Consider the following 21,107-nt stretch of genomic DNA (forward strand, 5'->3'; position numbering starts at 1 on the left):
AATTTGCTTCCCCCCCGAACAGACGTTTTTTCCGGTCTCTGCCTCCGCGACAGCGGTCCCAGACTCCGGGTTTTCTGCAGGCCATTTCCTCCCTTCTTTCCGCCGGAGTCATTGTTCCCGTTCCCTCAAACAAACTTTTTTCCGGGTTCTACTCCAATCTCTTTGTAGTCCCGAAGAAAGACGGCTCCCTTCGTCCAATTCTAGACCTCAAATTGCTCAATCGCCACGTGAAGATTCTTCATTTCAAAATGGAGTCTCTTCGGTCAGTGATTGCTTCCATGGAACCCGGGGAATTTCTCTGCTCGGTGGACATTCGGGATGCCTATCTGCACATTCCGGTTTGTGCGCAACATCAGAAGTATCTTCGATTTGCGATTCAGGGAGACCACTTTCAGTTCACGGCTCTTCCTTTCGGCCTAGCTTCAGCGCCCCGTGTTTTCACGAAGGTGATGGCGACCGTCATGGCCATCCTTCGCTCCAGAGGGATCCTCATCATCCCTTATCTGGACGATCTTTTGATCAAGGGTTCGTCTCGCCAGGACTGTCTTCAGATAACCCTGGACACTCTCGGCCGCCTCGGTTGGCTGGTCAACAAAGAGAAGTCCATTCTGACCCCCACCCAGCGTCTGACCTTTCTGGGCATGGAATTTGACACAAATCTATCCCTTGTTTTTCTTCCAGGGGAAAAATTTGCGACTCTTTCCAAGGGCATCAGAACTCTCGAGGCCTACTCCCATTCCCATTCGGTCCTGCATGAAGGTCCTGGGGAAGATGGTGGCTTCCATGGAAGCAGTACCCTTTGCGCAGTTTCATCTTCGCCCCCTCCAGCTGTCTCTGCTTTCAGCCTGGGACAAGACCACGATGTCCTTGGACCGTCCTATTCTGCTCCCTCTCAGAGTGAGGCAATCTCTCGCTTGGTGGCTACGGCCAGCGTCAGTTCTCCAAGGGAGGTCCTTCCTTCCGCCTCAGTGGCAAGTCATCATCACCGATGCAAGTCTTCTAGGATGGGGAGCCGTGTTCCATCAGAAAGCGGCCCAAGGATGCTGGAATCCACAGGAGTCTCTTCTCCCAATCAATCTTCTGGAGATCAGAGCAATTTTCCTGGCCCTACTTCACGGGCAGCCTCTCCTCTCCGGCAAGCCGGTCCGTATTCAGTCGGACAATGCCGTGGCGTACATAAACCATCAGGGGGGCACGCGCAGCAAGCAAGTAATGTCAGAAGTGGCCAAGATATTCCGCTGGGCAGAACGTTACGTTCCTGCAGTCTCCGCCGTCCATATTCCAGGGGTGGAAAATTGGGCAGCCAACTTTCTGAGTCGCCAGGGCCTAGCGTCGGGCGAATGGTCCCTGCACCCCACAGTCTTCAATCAGATATGCCACCGTTGGGGCACCCCGGATGTCGACCTCATGGCATCTCGGATGAACCACAAGGTGCCGCAGTTCGTAGCCAGGTCCAGGGACCCTCTAGCCGTCGCATGCGACGCGCTGGTGACTCCGTGGTCCCAGTTTCAACTTCCTTATCTGTTCCCGCCTCTGGCCTTGATCCCACGAGTGGTCAAAAAGATAAAATCGGAAGGCGTACCAGTGATTCTAGTCGCTCCAGATTGGCCAAGACGGCCTTGGTACGCGGAACTGGTCAACATGCTCGCGGACGTCCCCTGGAGGCTTCCAGACCGTCCAGACCTTCTCTCGCAAGGCCCCCTTTACCACGAGAATTCTCAGTCTCTGAGTTTGACGGCATGGCCGTTGAGACCGCAATCCTGAAGGAATCGGGTCTGTCCAGTCAGGTTATTCAAACTATGATCAGAGCCAGGAAACCAGCCTCTTCCTGCATTTACCATAGGTACTGGAAGGCTTTTTTCCGTTGGTGCGATGATAAAAAAGTCTTCCCACTGTCCTTTTCTATCCCATCTATCCTTGGGTTTCTTCAGTCTGGTTTAGAAGCGGGTCTGTCCCTCAGTACGCTCAAGGGCCAGGTTTCCGCTCTATATATCCTCTTCCAAAGAGAGCTAGCTTCTCTACCACAGGTCAAAACCTTTCTCCAAGGGGTCTCCCATGTGGCTCCTCCTCATCATTCGCCAATAGACCCGTGGGATCTCAACCTCGTTCTTAGCGCTCTCCAGAAGGCACCGTTCGAGCCTCTCCAGGACATTCCTTTGTCCCTTCTCTCGTGGAAGGTCACCTTTTTGATCGCCATTACATCCATCAGAAGAGTTTCTGAATTGGCGGCCTTGTCATGTCGTTCCCCTTACCTGATTCTCCATCAGGACAAAGCCGTCCTCAGGCCCGTTCCTTCTTTTCTTCCAAAGGTGGTTTCCTCTTTCCATATCAATGAGGATATCGTTCTTCCTTCTTTTTGTCCGGCTCCCTCTCATCTGCTTGAGAAGTCTCTCCACAAACTGGACGTAGTTAGAGCCCTGCGTGTCTATCTCGCCAGGACATCTTCCTTTCGTCTGTCCGATTCCTTGCTGGTCATCTCTGAAGGTCGCCAGAAGGGCCTTCCGGCTTCCAAATCCACGATCGCTCGCTGGATTCGTTCTACCATTCTGGAAGCGTATCGTCTTCAGGAAAAACGACCCTCTCCGGGAGTAAGAGGTCATTCCACCCGGGCTGTGGCGGCTTCGTGGGCTATTCGTCACCAGGCTTCGGCCATGCAAATTTGCAAAGCCGCAACCTGGTCGTCTTTGCACACTTTACGAGGTTCTACAGGGTTCATACCCAGGCCTCGTCTGATGCTGTTGGTAGGAAGGTTCTGCAGGTGGCGGTGGCTCACCGGCCGACCTAAGCCTTTTCGTTACTTTCGTTCCTTATTGCTGTTCCCACCCTTGGGACTGCTTTGGAACGTCTCATGGTAATCTGTGTCCCCCAATAAGGCGATAAAGAAAGATGGATTTTTGGTTCTTACCGTAAAATCTCTTTCTTGGAGCCTTCATTGGGGGACACAGCACCCTCCCTGTTTAAGTTGTACCGTGTTGGGTCCTAGAGTCCCTTGTTGGGTTGGTACATATGTTTAGAGTTTTCTCTTTGCTTCTCCTACTGCTTTTTCACCAACTGAGGTGCTTGGTGCCTGTCGGTGGGTGTATACTGCCAGGGAGGAGCTAATTTTTATTGTTTTGCATAGTGTCAGCCTCCTAGCAGCAGCAGCATACACCCATGGTAATCTGTGTCCCCCAATGAAGGCTCCAAGAAAGAGATTTTACGGTAAGAACCAAAAATCCATCTTTTCCACTATCAGCTGCCGGCATTGACATCAGGGGCTTATCTACAGCATTCTGTAATGCTGTAGATAAGCCCCCGATGTAACCTGAAAGATAAGAAAAACGCGTTAGATAATACTCACCAAAGGGGGCGTGTCACGGTCCGGTCCGACGCCTCCCATCTTCATACGATGACGTCCTCTTCTTCCTGTCCTGTAGTGGCTCCGGCGGAGGCGCACTGCTCTTCCCTGTCGAGGGCAGAGCAGAATACTGCAGTGCACAGGCGCCGGACCTCTCCCGACGCCTGCGCACTGCAGGACATTTTGTTTTTCACTTTTTTTTCATTTTTTTTCTATTTAGTAAATAAATATACACATATATATGTAAAAGTGTATATAACAAGTATTATACAAATTATGCTTGCATGTGCAAATGAGTAAGAGCTGAGGTACATAAAGTTATAAGCAATTTATAAACAATTTGTAGGATATCAAAACTAACACCAAGGATACATATATAAAGATGGTATAAGAATAAAAACTAAAGTGCATGCGTGTCCCTTTAAGATTAAGTTAAAGAGGATGTCAGCATACCATATCTGAGCCTGGCTGTTATGGAAGGACAAACAGACCTAAAAACTGCATGAATAAAGTAGCACTACGTATGGGATAGAGGTAAAGTGTATGTGCAATAGATATGCTAAATTGCAAAACCACAGTGGGTAGCCTATCTGCAGTGGGAAAGTGTTAATACATGTGTATGTGGTATCAGCATATGATCCTAAACATAGTGCAGCAACGAGGTAAAGTAAAAGTGCAGGATGGTATGCGCAGTCATAATAGTTAGTATGGCTGGTGATTGCTGTAATAAGCAGTTACCTGTATGGTCACGCCGGTAAGAGCAGGAACGCGCCCCGACGCGCGTTTCGAATCAAGTCCTTCGGCACCCCCTGACAAAGGACTTTATCCGAAACGGGTGTTGCCGAGATCTCAGTCTGTGCATGCACTGACCCGGCGGCCATTTTCCCAGAGGCCATTTTACCGGACGCCACCGCATTGCAGCAGTGGGGATCTGCGGGGCTCGGGGCTTTCAGAAAATGTCTTTGGAGCCCTGCATCACTGCGCACCACCGAATACTGTGGCACCAGCCAGGGAAGAGAGTGTGATTATCGCCCAGCAGCGTCGGACTGCCACCACACTACTTGTAAGTATATTTCGACTATAACATGCGCCCCCATTTTCCTCCAAAATTTTGGAGGAAAAAAGTGCGTCTTATAGTCCGAAAAATACGGTACTTAGTCCTCCTGATTAGTGGACTCCTTAATGTTGTCTGGATCTTCTCACAATTTTTCTGGTTAGTGAGACTGCTGGTTAGAATTATGGGCTGACAGGTTGAATTTATACAGGAGACCTGCAGCTGTTTTATCCTTTCTCAACTGGATGACTTTCTGTTTTTGTGCTTTCGACTTTTTCCTTCCTTTCTTCCAAAAGCCATAATTTTTTTATTATTCCATCGACCGGTGTGAGGGTTTGTTTTTTTTCTCACATAACGGTGCCAAATTTTTTCTTCTTCTTTTTTGTAGAAAGTTGTAGCTTTGAATGGCAATAATCACTTTACCATTTTAGCAAGAGAGGTGAAATTGCAAAAATTTCGCAATTGTGTTTGGGATATTCATTGTTTGATAAAATTATCAACTTGATTCTCCAGATCAGTCCGATTACAGCTATTCCAAACCTTTTTTTTATTTCAGTGGCAAAAAAATAAATGGGAAATTCATTAACCCCTTACCTACAATTGACGTGATATTCCGTCCATGTGACCATGGACCTAATTACCATGGACGGAATATTACGTCATCGCGATCAGCGGCGCCCACGTGGTGAGCGCCGCTGATCGCGGCCGAGTGTCAGCTAATTATCATAGCTGACACCCGGCACAATGTGTCAGGGGCGGTCACGGACCGCCCCCGACACGTTAACCCCTTGCACACCGTGATCAAATGCGATCGCGGTGTACCGGGGGTTAAAGGGAAGCATCGGCAGGGAGGGGGCTCCCTCCGTGCTTCCCTGAGCCCCCCACGGCAGCGCAATGTGCAGCGCTGCTGCGGGGGGCTCTTTCCCTACAGGCCCCCGGATCCAAGATGGCGACGGGGGCCTGCAGGGAGCTGACTTCCTCACTGCCTGCAAAGCGCAGGCATGAGGAAGTCTGCAGCAGTGCCTGTGACAGATCGCTGATCTGTCACAGTGATCTGTGATGTGACAGATCAGTGATCTGTCACAGGACAGTGATGTCCCACCTGGGACAAGGTAATAAAGTAAAAAAAAAAAAAAAAGTGTTAAAAATAATTTTAAAAAAAAATCGCTAAATAAATTAGTAAAAAAAAAAAAAAAATATTCCCCAATAAATCCATTTTTTCAAAATAAAAAAAAACAAAAACAATAAAAGTACACATATTTGGTATTGCCGCGTCCGTAATGACCTGCCCTATAAAACTGTCCCATTAGTTAACCCCTTTAGCGAACCCCTTAAAAAATAAAAATAAAAAACGAAGCAAAAAATAATGATTTATTATCATACCACCGAACAAAAAGTGCAATAACGCGCGATCAAAAAGACGCATATAAATATCCATGGTACCGCTGAAAACGTCATCTTGTCCCGCAAAAAACGAGCCGCCACACAGCATCATCCGCAAAAAAATAAAAAAGTTATAGCTCGCAGAATAAAGCGATACAAAAATAATTATTTTTTATATAAAATTGTTTTCATTGCAAAAAACCGACAAAACATAAAAAAACGACCTAAATGAGGTATCGCTGTAACCGTACTGACCCGAAGAATAAAAACGCGTTATCAATTTTACCGCACGCGGAACGGTGTAAACGCACCCCCCAAAAGAAATTCATGAAACGCTGGTTTTTGTTCATTCTGCGTCCCAAAAATCGGAATAAAAAGCGATCAAAAAATGTCACGTGTCCGAAAATGGTACCAATAAAAACGTCAACTCGTCCCGCAAAAAATAAGACCTCACATGACTCGGTGGGTCAAAATACGGAAAAATTATAGCTCACAATATGTGGTGATGCAAAAACTATTTTTACAATAAAAAGCGTCTTTTAGCGTGTGACAGCCGCCAAACATAAAAACCGCCATAAATCGTAAATCAAACCCCCCGTTATCACCCCCTTAGTTAGGGAAAAATAATAAAACTAAAAGAAAATGTATTTATTTCCATTTTCCCGCTAGGGTTAGGGTTAGGGTTAGGGCTAGGGTTAGGGCTAGGGTTAGGGCTAGGGCTCAGATTAGGGTTAGGGGTGTGTTGAGGTTAGGGTTGGAGTTATAATTGGGGGTTTCCACTGTTTGGGCACATCAGGTGCTCTCCAAAGGCAACATGGCGTCTGATCTCAATTCCAGCCAATTCTGCGTTGAAAAAGTCAAATGGTGCTCCTTCCCTTCCAAGCTCTGCCATGTGCCCAAACAGTGTTTTACCCCCACATGTAGGGTATCAGCCTACTCAGGACAAATTACAAAACAACTTTTGGGGTCCAATTTCTCCTGTTACCCTTAGGAAAATAAAAAATTGGGGGCAAAAATATAATTTTGCGGAAAAAGATGTTTTTTTTATTTTCACGCCCAGGCGTTATAAACTTCTGTGAAGCACTTGGGGGTTCAAAGTGCTCTCCACACATCTAGATAAGCTCCGTGGGGGGTCTAGTTTCCAAAATGGGGTCACTTGTGGGGAGTTTCAATAGTTTAGGTACATCAGGGGCTCTCCAAACGCACATGACACCCGCATACCAATCCATCAAAGTCTGCATTCCAAAACGTCACTACTTCCCTTCCGAGCCCCGACGTGTGCCCATACAGTAGTTTTCTCCCACATATGAGGTATCAGCGTACTCAGGACAAATTGGACAACAACTTTTGGGGTCCAATTTCTCCTGTTACCCTTGGGAAAATAAAAAAAATGGGGACTAAAAGATCATGTTTGTTGAAAAAATACGATATTTTTATTTTCACGCCCGGTCGTTATAAACTTCTGTGAAGCACTGGGGGGTTCAAAGTGCTCACCACACATCTAGATAAGTTCATTAGGGGGTCTAGTTTCCAAAATGGGGTCACTTGTTGGGGGTTTCCACTGTTTAGGTACATCAGGGGATCTCCAAACGCAACATGACACCCGCAGACCATTCCATCAAAGTCTGCATTCCAAAACGTCACTACTTCCCTTCCGAGCCCCGACGTGTGCCCATACAGTAGTTTTCTCCCACATATGAGGTATCAGCGTACTCAGGACAAATTGGACAACAACTTTTAGGGTCCAATTTCTCCTGTTACCCTTGGGAAAATAAAAAAATGGGGACTAAAAGATCATGTTTGTGGAAAAAATACGATTTTTTTATTTTCACGCCCGGACGTTATAAACTTCAGTGAAGCACTGGGGGGTTCAAAGTGCTCACCACACATCTAGATAAGTTCCTTGGGGGGTCTAGTTTCCAAAATGGTGTCATTTGTGGGGGGTTTCTACTGTTTTGGTACATCAGGGGCTTTCCTAACGCGACATGGTGTCCGATCTCAATTCCAGCCAAAAACGTCAAATGGCGCTGCTTCCCTTCCGAGCTCTGCCATACGCCCAAATAGTGGTTTACACCCACATGTGGGGTATCAGCGTACTCAGGATAAATTGCACAATATCTTTTAGGGTCCTGTTACTTTTGGAAAAATAAGAATTGAGGGTGAAAAGATCATTTTTGTGGAAAAAATATGATTTTTTAATTGTACTGCTGTACGTTATAAACTTCTGTGAAGCCCTTGGGGGTTCAAAGTTCTCACCACACATCTAGATAAGTTCCTTGGGGGGTCTAGATTCCAAAATGGTGTCATTTGTGGGGGGTTTCCACTGTTTTGGTACATCAGGGGTTTTCCAATCGCGACATGGTGTCCGATCTCAATTCTAGCCAAATACGTCAAATGGCGCTGCTTCCCTTCCGAGCTCTGCTATGCGCCCAAATAGTCATTTACACCCACATATGGGGTATCAGCGTACTCAGGACAAATTGCACAATAACTTTTAGGGTCCTGTTACCCTTGGAAAAATAAAAATTGGGGGTGAAAAGATCATTTTTGTGGAAAAAATATGATTTTTTAATTGTACCGCTGTACGTTATAAACTTCTGTGAAGCCCTTGTGGGTTCAAAGTTCTCACCACATATCTAGATAAGTTCCTTGGGGGGTCTAGTTTCCAAAATGGGGTCACTTGGGGGGGGTTTCCACTGTTTAGGTACATCAGGGGCTCGCCAAACGTGACATGGCGTCCGATCTGAATTCCAGCCAATTTTGCATTGAAAAAGTCAAACGGCGCTCCTTCCATTCTGAGCTCTGCCATGCGCCGAAACAGTGGTTCCCCCCCACATATCAGGTATCAGCGTACTCAGGACAAATTGCACAATAACTTTTGCAGTCCAATTTCTCCTGTTACCCTTGGTAAAATAAAGAAAATTGAACCTGAAGTATTTTTTTTGTGAAAAAAAGTTAAATGTTCATTTTTTTTTTAATATTCAAAAAATTCCTGTGACGCACCTAAAGGGTTAATAAACTTCTTGAATGTGGTTTTAAGCACCTTAAGGGGTGCAGTTTTTAGAATGGTGTCACTTTTGGGTATTTTCTATCATATAGACCCCTCAAAGTGGCTTCAAATGTGAAGTGGTCCCTAAAAATAAAATGGTGTTGCAAAAATGAGAAATCGCTGGTCAATTTTTAACCCTTATAACTTCCTAACAAAAAAAAATTTTGTTTCCAAAATTGTGCTGATGTAAAGTAAACATGTGGGAAATGTTATGTATTAAGTTTTTTGTGTGCCGTATCGCTGTGATTTAAGGGCATAAAAATTCAAAGTTGGAAAATTGCGAAATTTTCAAAATTTTCGCCAAATTTCCGTTTTTTTCACAAATAAACGCAAGTTATTTGAATGCAATTTTACCACTAACATGAAGTACAATATGTCACGAGAAAACAATGTCAGAATCACCGGGATCCATGAAAGCGTTCCAGAGTTATGACCTCATAAAGGTACAGTGGTCAGAATTGTAAAAATTGGCCCGGTAGTTAACGTGCAAACCACCCTTGGTAGTGAAGGGGTTAAAAAAATTCACTTGTGTCGCCAGTTTTGAAGACCCCTAAGACTTACTTTTCGGCCAGTGAAGCTGGTGGCTGGCTAGTTTTATTTTTGTTTTTTTTGCGTCGCAAACTGACTTTTTTATTGATGCCATTTTTATGATACATACAACGTTTTGGCCACTTATTATTGTTTTTATTTTTTAGGAGTTGCGTTGTGTATTCAATAAGGTTAATTTTATATTTTGATAGATCAGGGTCACCACGTGATAACATATGATTGTATTTTCTTATTTTTAATGGAGGGAAAAGGGTGATGATAGTTTTATATCTTTTTTATGTCATACTATATACTAAAGTATTGCAGTATATAGTAAAAATCTTGGTCTCCTATGTAAGTGAACTAAAGGCTGGTTTTCTATAGGAGTATCGTCATGCCGGTCACTGGAGTCTTCAGCAGACCTCTGACTATTGTGACAACCCATTGACACCCCACGATTGTGTGACAAGTAATTGAAGGGTGTAAGGAATGTCGAACCCCCTGTTAGCATGGTTTTAATGCTGCTGTCAGAGATTTACAACGGCGTTTCAGGAGACTTCACTCACTGCTGGCAGACGCAGATGATGGTGAATAACAAAGCCATCATTTACTACTCAGATCCTGAGCCCGCATCAAAGACAGGGACCCAACACTGGACCTACTAGTAGGTCCAGTGTCTAGAAAGCATTATTCAGTCATGTCATTTTAATTTATGATTTTTTTTTCTGTTCTTCAAAATCATTTCAAGCAACTTCTACATCTGTCTTTGACTTTTACAACATTTGTTTCAGAGTAAAGATCTGCCCCATATTCATACTACAGAGACATATATGAGGGGTGATGAGCGGTGTAAAGAGGAGATTCCTACAGATAACCGCACAGGTGAGTAGTGACCAAATGGAAAGCATTTTTATGGTTTTGTTCACACAGAAAAATGTGACGTATTAAACAAAAAAACACACTGTTTATTTAACACATTTTAGCGGCAGGGTTTAATTGGTAAAATTGAAATGGCGCTTAATTGCACACAGAAAAAACATACAGAGCTGATATCTGTATTTTTCTTTCGAGGCAACAGAAAAGGACAATATTCCCATTTGTTTGTAGGGAGATTACATTCTGCATACCTACTTGGGTTTCATTAGATGAAACCGCATTTTCTTTGCCTGTTTTCATGCTTGACATTTTATTGGTGATGGATTACTGTGCCTTTTGTCTATAACATTCTTTTGTATGTCCTTTTACTTCTTTGACAGCAGGTTTAAATGCTCTGTGTACTTACATCTATGCTGCAGTGCTCCTCTATTGAGTGTTATACATGATGCACGCCTGTTGTGAGGTTACAGTTTTTCAGTAGGTGTTGTGACCGAATCCTCTGCTGCGTCACAGAGGTGTGGACCTAGTTTATGCGATGTGATAGGTTCCACCTGGACCAATCACTTTTCTATCTGGGTGTGATGTCACGGATGGGGAGTGGCTTCTTTGTTAAATGACCGGCGTGTTGTCGGCACCATTAATTATAAAATTTTTGGACAGAACACATATGTAGCGTCCTGTATTAGGAGAAGTTACTCACAAAACAAGTAATCTCGTAGATGTTAGCCGTCACAGCTAGGTCGGATGGGACGGGACTGCACATCATCAGAGGGACATGTATATGACCCGAGAGGCTAGTGGGTCTGAACTATCAGTAGTTTTGAAATGGATTCTATTTGAGTAATTTGTTAGCTGCAAGTGTAAGATATTTTCTTGCTCTGATAAACTCATTTTAGAGGTAGAAATTAATCTATGGTCTGTCAGGGAACAAGTGCAATATTGATATAAAGGGTACGTGCAATTATAATATTTAGAGACGTGTAGTAAAATGAGTGAAAATATAGGAATAAGCCTATGACAGATATTTGTCTTCTCTAGTGGGCGATTGGAAAGATGATTAATTTTAGGACAAATAGTCTGCATAACGACTGAAAGCCGCTAGAATACCAAATAACGGCAGACCTACATGGAGGATAATATATAACATTTAGAATAGATCTTTAGACATGACTCCTCCTTGTATATTACCCATATTTGACTGACAGCCACTAGAGTGGCCTATTAATCTATCAGCTGTATGGTTCTGAGTCTGGTGTTTATTGGTGGCTAAGTCTTTGATTGGTTCGGCAAACATAATGATTTTAGGGGATTTGTATTAGTTTTGTTTGAGTGAATATAGGTTTACAACAAATTAAGTCTCCTGGTGAGTCGTCCTTGGTGAGGACAACGAAACGCGTAGAGACAAGGGACTTTCATAGGGAATGTGTGTTGTGAGTTCATTTTCCCCTTCACCATTGAGGTCTGATGAACTCCCTCTTCTGGTGAAGGAAGGTAGTGAGGCTGATTACCAAACAGCTGAGCAGAATGATGATGACTGGGTGACTGGAATTGCTGACTGGATATAAGGCAGCCGACGCCCTTCTGCCTTGCGGGTGATTTCTCTGAGGGATTCTTGGAGACCAGTCTGATTCCTGCTCCTCAAAAGCTAAGTTTTCTGCTCTGCTTTTTGCATTTGTGTTTTGGTTTTGTTTTGCCTTGTTTTTCTGGATTTCTGCCATTCCCTGCTGGGGTGAGCTGAATTCCTTTTTGCTCTGTCTTCAGAAAATACCTGGGTACTGATATAGTTTTTTTGAATCCTAGCGTCTTCAGGGCTTTTTTCCCTATCAGTCTGTTGGCTCTTGTTTCGATAGGGTTTTGGCGGATTGCAGACAGCAGCAATTCTATCCTGTCCTATTTAGTTAGCTTGGGCCCCATCATTTGCTCAGCCTATCTTTCTATCTGTTTGAGTGTTTTTTCATCTTGCTTCACCGTCATTATACAGTGCCTACAAGTAGTATTCAACCCCCTGCAGATTTAGCAGGTTTACACATTCGGAATTAACTTGGCATTGTGACATTTGGACTGTAGATCAGCCTGGAAGTGTGAAATGCACTGCAGCAAAAAAGAATGTTATTTCTTTGTTTAATTTTTTTTTAAATTGTGAAAAGTTTATTCAGAGGGTCATTTATTATTCAACCCCTCAAACCACCAGAATTCTGTTTGGTTCCCCTAAAGTATTAAGAAGTATTTCAGGCACAAAGAACAATGAGCTTCACATGTTTGGATTAATTATCTCTTTTTCCAGCCTTTTCTGACTATTTAAGACCCTCCCCAAACTTGTGAACAGCACTCATACATGGTCAACATGGGAAAGACAAAGGAGCATTCCAAGGCCATCAGAGTCAAGATCGTGGAGGGTCACAAGGCTGGCAAGGGGTACAAAACCCTTTCCAAGGAGTTGGGCCTACCTGTCTCCACTGTTGGGAGCATCATCCAGAAGTGGAAGGCTTATAGAACTGTTAGCCTTCCACGGCCTGGACAGCCTTTGAAAGTTTCCTCTCGTGCCGAGGCCAGGCTTGTCCGAAGAGTCAAGGCTAACCCAAGGACAACAAGGAAGGAGCTCCGGGAAGATCTCATGGCAGTGGGGACATTGGTTTCAGTCAATACCATAAGTAACGTACTCCACCGCAATGGTCTCCGTTCCAGACGAGCCCGTAAGGTACCTTTACTTTCAAAGCGTCATGTCAAGGCTCATCTACAGTTTGCTCATGATTACTTGGAGGACTCTGAGACAGACTGGTTCAAGGTTCTCTGGTCTGATGAGACCAAGATCGAGATCTTTGGTGCCAAACACACATGTGACGTTTGGAGACTGGATGGCACTGCATACGACCCCAAGAATACCATCCCTACAGTCAATCATGGTGGTGGCAGCATCATGCTGTGGGGCTGTTTCTCAGCCAAGGGGCCTGGCTATCTGGTCCGCATCCATGGGAAGATGTATAGCACGGCCTACCTGGAGATTTTGGCCAAGAACCTCCGCTCCTCCATCAAGGATCTTAAGATGGGTCGTCATTTCATCTTCCAACAAGACAACGACCCAAAGCACACAGCCAAGAAAACCAAGGCCTGGTTCAAGAGGCAAAAAATCAAGGTGTTGGAGTGGCCTAGTCAGTCTCCTGACCTTAACCCAATTGAAAACTTGTGGAAGGAGCTCAAGATTAAAGTCCACATGAGACACCCAAAGAACCTAGATAACTTGGAGAAGATCTGCATGGAGGAGTGGGCCAAGATAACTCCAGAGACCTGTGCCAGTCTGATCAGGTCTTATAAAAGACGATTATTAGCTGTAATTGCAAACAAGGGTTATTCCACAAAATATTAAACCTAGGGGTTGAATAATAATTGACCCACACTTGTATGTTTAAAATTTATTAAAATTTAACTGAGCAACATAACTTTTTGGTTTGTAAGATTTATGCATCTGTTAATAAATCCTGCTCTTGTGTGAAGTTTGAAGGCTCTAACTTATTTGCATCTTATCAAACCTGCTAAATCTGCAGGGGGTTGAATACTACTTGTAGGCACTGTATGTTGGGGGCTACCTATTGCTTTGGGGTCTGCTCTGGGGCAGTTTAGATTTCCCTTTCTGTCTTTAGGCTATGTAGTTCTCCGGCTGTGATCGAGGGGTCTAGGGCACCGTAGGAACCCCCCACGGCTACTGCTAGTTGTTGTTGATAGGTTCAGGGGTCTGCAATCCGATAGCTGCCAACTTCTCTGGTTTTCTGAACTTAGCTAGTATTTCTGTTTTTGCCTCCTACGGTAACTCATTCATAACAAATGTGTGTGTGTCATCTCTTCCTATCTACTGAGACTTGGGGTTTATGTTTTTTATTAGTCACACTGCGACTAACCATGATTGGGTGAATTGTGATTAATTTGTTTATATGTATTAAGGATTATTGAATAAAATTTAGTTTTATCTTTTTGTCAGTGAGATATCGTTAGATTTGCATGAATCACATTATGCGCCGGCCATGTCCAATTCGTTATAAACATGCAACGATAATAGAGCCCAAACCTTACCATTCAAAGATTATATAATTAATCATTTAAAAATCTTCTAATAGATTCCTTCTAGATCTGTAGTTCATAGCATCTCGTAATAGAGCATGGACTAGGGAGATAAACCAGCACTATCGGCATGGTGTTGCAGACAGAAGAAAGCAGATGAAGACTCATCAATAATTAAATTAACAAAAAAAGTTATTCATTCTTTAATAGTTTTACAAATCACAAAGAAACATTCCCAAAAAGTTGGGATGATGTGTAAAATGTAAAAGAACCAGAATGCAATGATCAGTAAATCTGTTGTAGCCGTATTTTATTCACAACGGAACATAGGACACCGATCAGAAGTTGAACGTTGGACATTTATAGGCAAGGCCTTCCCGGAAATAGACATTGTCTTTATGGGAGCGTATGTGGTTCTGACACATTTATATAATGCTCAGCAGTGATAGTGCCTTTCACGATGTGTAAGCTGCCCCTGCCGTAGGCACTGATGTAAATCCATACCATCAGAGAGGCAGGAATTGGGTACCGATAACAAGTTGGATGGTCGCTCTTCTCTTGAGTCCCCAGGACAATGCGTCCGTGGCTGCCATAAAGAATTAAAAAATTTTATTCAACCGACCACAAAACAGTTTTCCATGTTGTCTCAGTCCATTTTAAATTAGATTTGGTCCAAAAGAAGATGGCAACGTTTCTGGATTTCTTAGCCAATGCAGTGACTTGCATATTTTTAACACAGAGCTGCCTGAGGGTCCATACACTTCACACAGTCCCCCTGGCATCGTCTTCCTTAGCAGGCGTACTTTTCTGCCATGTCGAGGGCAGAGCAAAGTGCCGCAGAGGTCAAAGAGCCCCAGCGCATGCCCACTGCAGTACTTTACTCTACCCTGTTCAAGGTAGAAAAGTATCCCTGCGCATGAGCGCGGGTCCAGGCCACTGCGTGTATGACATAGGACATGTCATACACACGAAACGCAGAAGTAGTACGGCATTGCAAGAAGAGAGGCACTGGATCTAGACCAGCGACACCCATCTGACCTGACCGCCCCTTAGGTGACTATAATAAAAGGTCTTTTTCTTGTCTTTCAGGCTGGATTGGGGACATACAGTATATACAGCATATTTGAATGCTGTATATCAGGGCTGATAGGTGGTGGTCCCATCTCATATGGGACAAACCTGTTGACAAGCAAGGTCTATCAGTTGCTCATCTCTTGAGTATTCAGATAGTGTGTGCATGTTTCTACCACATGGTCCTACTACTTTGTTACCTAACTAACCCAGCTCTGAAACAGCTGGGGTTTTGCTGCAGCAGTATAGCATGCCTCTTGACAAACTCCTCTCTTTTACATCTAAGTATCTCATTGTCAACTCGGCTATACTATCCCAAGTGCTGACCGCATATCCAGCTATGCTATAGCAAGGTGTCTTTCATTTCTACTTTGCTTTTCTGGGGTGCTTTCCACACACAAGACTATGTTATTCCATGGTACCTGACTGCAAACATAGCTCTACTGCTCCAGGTTGCTGTCGACACACTCAGATCTGCATCTATCTACCAGCCAACATATTCACCTCTATTATGCCAAGGTGTTGTCTGCACTTTTGACCCTGCTATTCCAAGGTGCCTGTAACACCAGCTTTGCTGATTGTCATACAATCTAGAACTCTAGCTGCACTGATCCACATGCTATCCTGTTTATCCAGCTTTACTATTCCCCACTGTGACATGTTGTTAGGAGTCAGATTTCTTCCCTGGCTATGCAGAGATCTAGACCCTTACATCCTGCAGTCTCCTGCTATCCGTCCACTGCAGGAGAGATTGCAGATGAGATTGCTTTTCAGCAACTCTCTCCGGAGGCTAAGTCCTTCACCCCATACTCTGAGCATGCTCCTGGGACAACCTCCCATTGGAGCTCAGGAGTCAGGTGCTCAGGTCCTGCTCCTGATTCCATTGGTCAAGCTCAGGGTTATGGAGACTTCCGGAAGGTCCCGTACGCTATAAAAAGTGCGCATGGCTGTTCCGCCATGCGCTAGTATTTCATACTTGCTGCTGTGTGTATGGTGATGGATGCTTGGACTGGTGACTGACTTATTATGAAACCCCTTCCCTCTGATAATACGATTGTGTGAGTGGTTGGGCGTCAGCCGGTAGCAGCGCTAGCGCCAGCGCGCTTAAGCACCATCTTCTCCAGCAGCTAGCGTCCTGCATCGCGCCAGCGTTTTTGCAGCGCCTCGCCAGCAGCTCAGTTCTTGCCGCGCTGCAGTTGCAGCTTATTTCTGCGTCCGCGGTTGCGACGCCAGCACACTTGTTACCACGGTAGGTGTCGGATGTAGTGACGTTTTGAACTACTCCGGTTTTTACCTACCACATGTGTACCGCTGAGTCCCTGTGTTACTAACAGGCTCAGCGTTACTTTTTTGCTGTAGCAGCTCTGTGCACTTAACAGAGACTGCTTGATTGCACCTGGGTGATATAGTACCCCGTGCACTTTACCGCCACAGTGCTCTGTGTCTTCTAGCTGCGGTTTTTCCATCTGCCGCACGGTGGACCCAGAGTGGCGAAGGCACTTTATTTATATTTTTATTTAGTGTCTTCCGCCACTCCTAACATAATACTAGCGCCAGGGTCTGGCTAGAGATGACAGAACAGCAGCAACTCCTCCAGTGTGTGCGACAGCTCGAGACTCGCTTGACGACCCTTGAGAGAGCTCTCGCAGCTTCGCAGGCCACGGATGCTGCTGTACAGGCACTCTCAGATGCGGTCGGGCGGATGTCCATGTCCACCCTTGCGCCGACAGTTACCCGCCTCCCGTTGCCCGATAAATAATCTGGGGATGGCGCCTCCTGCAGGGGGTTTATCAGCTAGTGCTCGATCCACCTGGAGTTGCTGGCTGCGCAATTCCCTACAAAACGGGCCAAGGTGGCCTTTATTATATCCCTACTGTCGGGCAAGGCGCTGGAATAGGCTACGCCTTTATGGGAGCGGGGTGACCCCGAGATTCGGACCGCTGCCCACTTGCTGATAGACATCAGGCAAGTTTTTCTCAGTCCCCGGGTCACCCATGACGCCTCTCTACAGTTGCTTGCCTTGTCTCAGGGGTCTCTCTCGGTTAGCCAGTACGCCGTCCGATTTCGGACACTGGCGTCCGAGTTGGAGTGGTCCGACAAGGCACTGATCCCTGTTTTTTGGAGAGGATTAGCGGGGCACGTTAAGGATGCTTTCTCCACTAGAGAGATCCCTACCTCTCTGGAGGAGCTAATTTCCATCTCCTCCTGTATCTACCTCCGTTTTTCGGAGCGCGGTATGGAGCGAGCTCACTCCAAGCGGAGAGGTACCCCAGCTCCCAACTTTTTTGAGCCTCTGGAGCTGCCCGAGCCAGAGGTTCTACCTCCCGAGCCCATGGAAGTGTCTTGCGCCATTTCTGAGACACCTCCGGCTCACGGGTCCATATGCGGTTGCCACCACCTACACGCTGCTTCCCAGGAAGACAGCCCCCCGCAATGGTCTGACTGTGAGTCGGTAGGCGAGACTTTTGTTCCCCCTCGCCAGCGGCCTAAAATCCTCGCGTGGGCACACGCGCCTAATGCGGACGGTCACCGTGGCTATATGCAGACCACGAAGTCTCTGGCCGGATCGTATTGGTGGCCGCACAGGGCTCGGGACGTAAAAAAAATTCATTCGGGCATGCACTTTATGTGCCTGGGATAGCTTTCCCGAACGGAGTGTGGCGACGGCCGTCGATACACGGCGGCGTCCTCCTAAAACTCCCACTCCCATTATCTCCCGGGTGTCCCTCCTGAGACCTGGCGACCTGGCCTCCACTGATTTCATCCGTATATCCCGGTTCTCGGTTTCACCTATCGGCACATCAGACTCGCCTTTTGATGAGTCTGAGGCCTGTGCCGCTGTCAGGCACAGGCTGGCGGATCGGAAGGTTCAGGGAGGGGGGTTTAATGTTAGGAGTCAGATTTCTGCCCTGGCTATGCAGAGATCTAGACCCTTACATCCTGCAGTCTCCTGCTATCCATCCACTGCAGGAGAGATTGCAGAAGAGATTGCTTTTCAGCAACTCTCTCTGGAGGCTAAGTCCTTCACCCCAAACTCTGAGCATGCTCCTGGGACAACCTCCCATTGGAGCTCAGGAGTCAGGTGCTCAGGTCCTGCTCCTGATTCCATTGGTCAAGCTCAGGGTTATGGAGACTTCCGGAAGGTCCGGTACGCTATAAAAAGTGCGCATGGCTGTTCCGCCATGCGCTAGTATTTCATACTTGCTGCTGTGTGTATGGTGATGGATGCTTGGACTGGTGACTGACTTATTATGAAACCCCTTCCCTCTGATAATACAATTGTGTGAATGGTTGGGCGTCAGCCAGTAGCAGCGCTAGCGCCAACGTGCTTAAGCACCATCTTCTCCAGCAGCTAGCGTCCTGCATCACACCAGCATTTTTGCAGCGCCTCGCCAGCGGCTCAGTTCTTGCCGCGCTGCAGTTGCAGCTTATTTCTGCGTCTGCGGTTGCGACGCCAGCACACTTGTTACCACGGTAGGTGTCGGATGTAGTGACGTTTTGAACTACTCCGGTTTTTACCTACCGCATGTGTACCGCTGAGTCCCTGTGTTACTAACAGGCTCAGCGTTACTTTTCTATTTTTTGCTGTAGCAGCTCTGTGCACTTAACAGAGACTGCTTGATTGCACCTGGGTGATATAGTACCCCGTGCACTTTACCGCCACAGTGCTCTGTGTCTTCTAGCTGCGGTTTTTCCATCTGCCGCACGGTGGACCCAGAGTGGCGAAGGCACTTTATTTATATTTTTATTTATTGTCTTCCTCCACTCCTAACACATGTGTTATGCAGCTTCTCCATGTCTGCTGCCTGCATTAACACCTTCAATCTGTGCTACTCACCATGACCCTTGGCTTTGCAAATCCACCTCATCAAGTAAGCCCCTAACATATGTGATATCCATAAGGTAGCAGAGGTAAACCAACTGTTCATCACACTCAAAAAGGAACCAACTGTGCAGTCAGATCAGCTCTAATGTAGAAATGGTCATTCTTCAATGCTTCCATATTCAGTTTCTATTGCATATATAGAACTGTAAAGGACTTGTCCTCCATTTTGTATCCACTCTTTAGTAAATGAAAAGCCACTAAATAGGAAAATATGTTAGGAGTCTTTGATGAGTATTTCACTAGAAAAGATAGGTGACGATGACACTAAAACATGGGTCTATGACAAGCTGGTTTCAACAGAGAAGTAAAAAAAAAAATCAAAAAAGCACAGATGTGCTAACCACATAATCTATAAGTACTTGTTTTGATGCTACTGTTGCCACCACTGTCTTAAGATGTTGGTGATTAAAATTTACTACAAGTTGTATAGGAACATTATAGACTATATAATAATGTATTATAATTAATAATATAATTTTATGGCACTGTTTTTGGACAATAAATAATAAATTCAGTCTTATTCTTGGCAGATTACTGGACCAGGAGCTCAGAAGAACATCTGATGTTTTCAGATTTTACAGCAGATGACCATGATATCCAACCTGATATGCATGAACAGTATGCCATTATCCCAGATATACCACAAGCTCTTCACAGCAAAAGTCTGTCATCTGATACTTTTCAAAAGGTCTTAACTTCTGATTTACCACAGACTGTAAAGCAAAATAAAAATAGCAGACAAGATGTTGAGCATAAAAGATCTCACAAAGAGCAAAATCCATTTTCATGTTCAGCTTGTAGTAAATATTTTACAAGGAAATCATCTCTTGTTAATCACGAGAAAAGTCACACAGGGAAAAATGAATTTTTATGTTTAAAATGTGGTAAATGTTTTACCCACAAATCATATCTTGCTAAACATCTAAGAAGTCACACAGAGGAGAAGCCATTTTCATTTTCTGAATGTGGGAAATGTTTTAAGCAGAAATGTGTTTTGGCTACACATCAGAAAACTCACACGGGAGAAGCCATATTCATGTTCAGAATGTGGAAAAAGTTTTTCACAAAAATTACAACTTGTTGAACATCATTGAAGTCACACAGGAGAGAAACCATACTTTTGTAGAGAATGTGGGAAAAGTTTTACAAAGAAATCTCATCTTGCTAAACATCTGAAAAGCCACTTGGGGAGAAACCTTTTTTATGTCCAGAATGTGGAAAATGTTTTACAGAGAAATCACTTATTTCACATCAGAGAATTCACACAGGGGAGAAGCCATTTTCATGTACAGAATGTGGGAAATGTTTTATAGAGAAATATCACCTTGTTTCACATGAGAAAAGTCACACAGGGATTCGGCCGTACTCCTGTACAGAATGTGGGAAATGTTTTACAGGGAAATACTCTTTTGATTCACATAAGAGAATTCACACAGGACAGAAGCCATTTTCATGTGCAGAATGTGGGAAATGTTTTACAATGAAACGCTATCTTGGTACACATCAGAAAACTCACACAGGAGAGAAGCCATTTTCATGTGCAGAATGTGGGAAGTGTTTTACAGAAAAATATCACCTTGTTAATCATCAGAAAAGCCACACAGGAGAGAAACCATTTATATGTTCAGAATGTGGGAAATGTTTTGCAGTGAAATCAGTTCTTGTTGATCATCAGATAATTCATACAGGTGAGAAACCATTTGCGTGTTCTGAATGTGGGAAATGTTTTACGGAGAAATGTCAACTTAACAAACACATCTGAGAAGTCACACAGGGGAAAAACCATATTCATGTCCAGAATGTGGGAAATGTTTTATAGAGAAATATAAACTTAAGTAACATCAGAGAATACACACAAAGGAGAAGCAGT

The 21,107-nt window shown here is 44.8% G+C and overlaps 1 protein-coding gene across 1 annotated transcript; it reads left to right on the forward strand.

The window, feature by feature from the left end:
- Positions 1-9,690: 9,690 nt before the first annotated feature.
- On the forward strand, positions 9,691-20,528 carry LOC141071216 (uncharacterized). The gene is made up of 2 exons (XM_073559606.1): positions 9,691-10,233; positions 19,768-20,528. Exons 1-2 carry the CDS (start codon positions 10,182-10,184, stop codon positions 20,319-20,321), a joined length of 606 nt encoding a protein of 201 aa, XP_073415707.1. The 5' UTR covers positions 9,691-10,181; the 3' UTR covers positions 20,322-20,528.
- Positions 20,529-21,107: the final 579 nt, after the last annotated feature.

The sequence above is a fragment of the Dendrobates tinctorius genome, unplaced genomic scaffold (genome assembly GCF_039654945.1).
Source record: "Dendrobates tinctorius isolate UK_male_01 unplaced genomic scaffold, ASM3965494v1 ptg000014l, whole genome shotgun sequence".
NCBI lineage: Eukaryota > Metazoa > Chordata > Amphibia > Anura > Dendrobatidae > Dendrobates > Dendrobates tinctorius.

Bases quoted from the DNA above. Each gene is read 5' to 3' on its own strand.
- LOC141071216 (XM_073559606.1), top strand. From the start codon at position 10,182: ATGAGGGGTGATGAGCGGTGTAAAGAGGAGATTCCTACAGATAACCGC. The intron at 10,234-19,767 runs GTGAGTAGTGAC...TATTCTTGGCAG, and splicing joins TCCTACAGATAACCGCACAG to ATTACTGGACCAGGAGCTCA.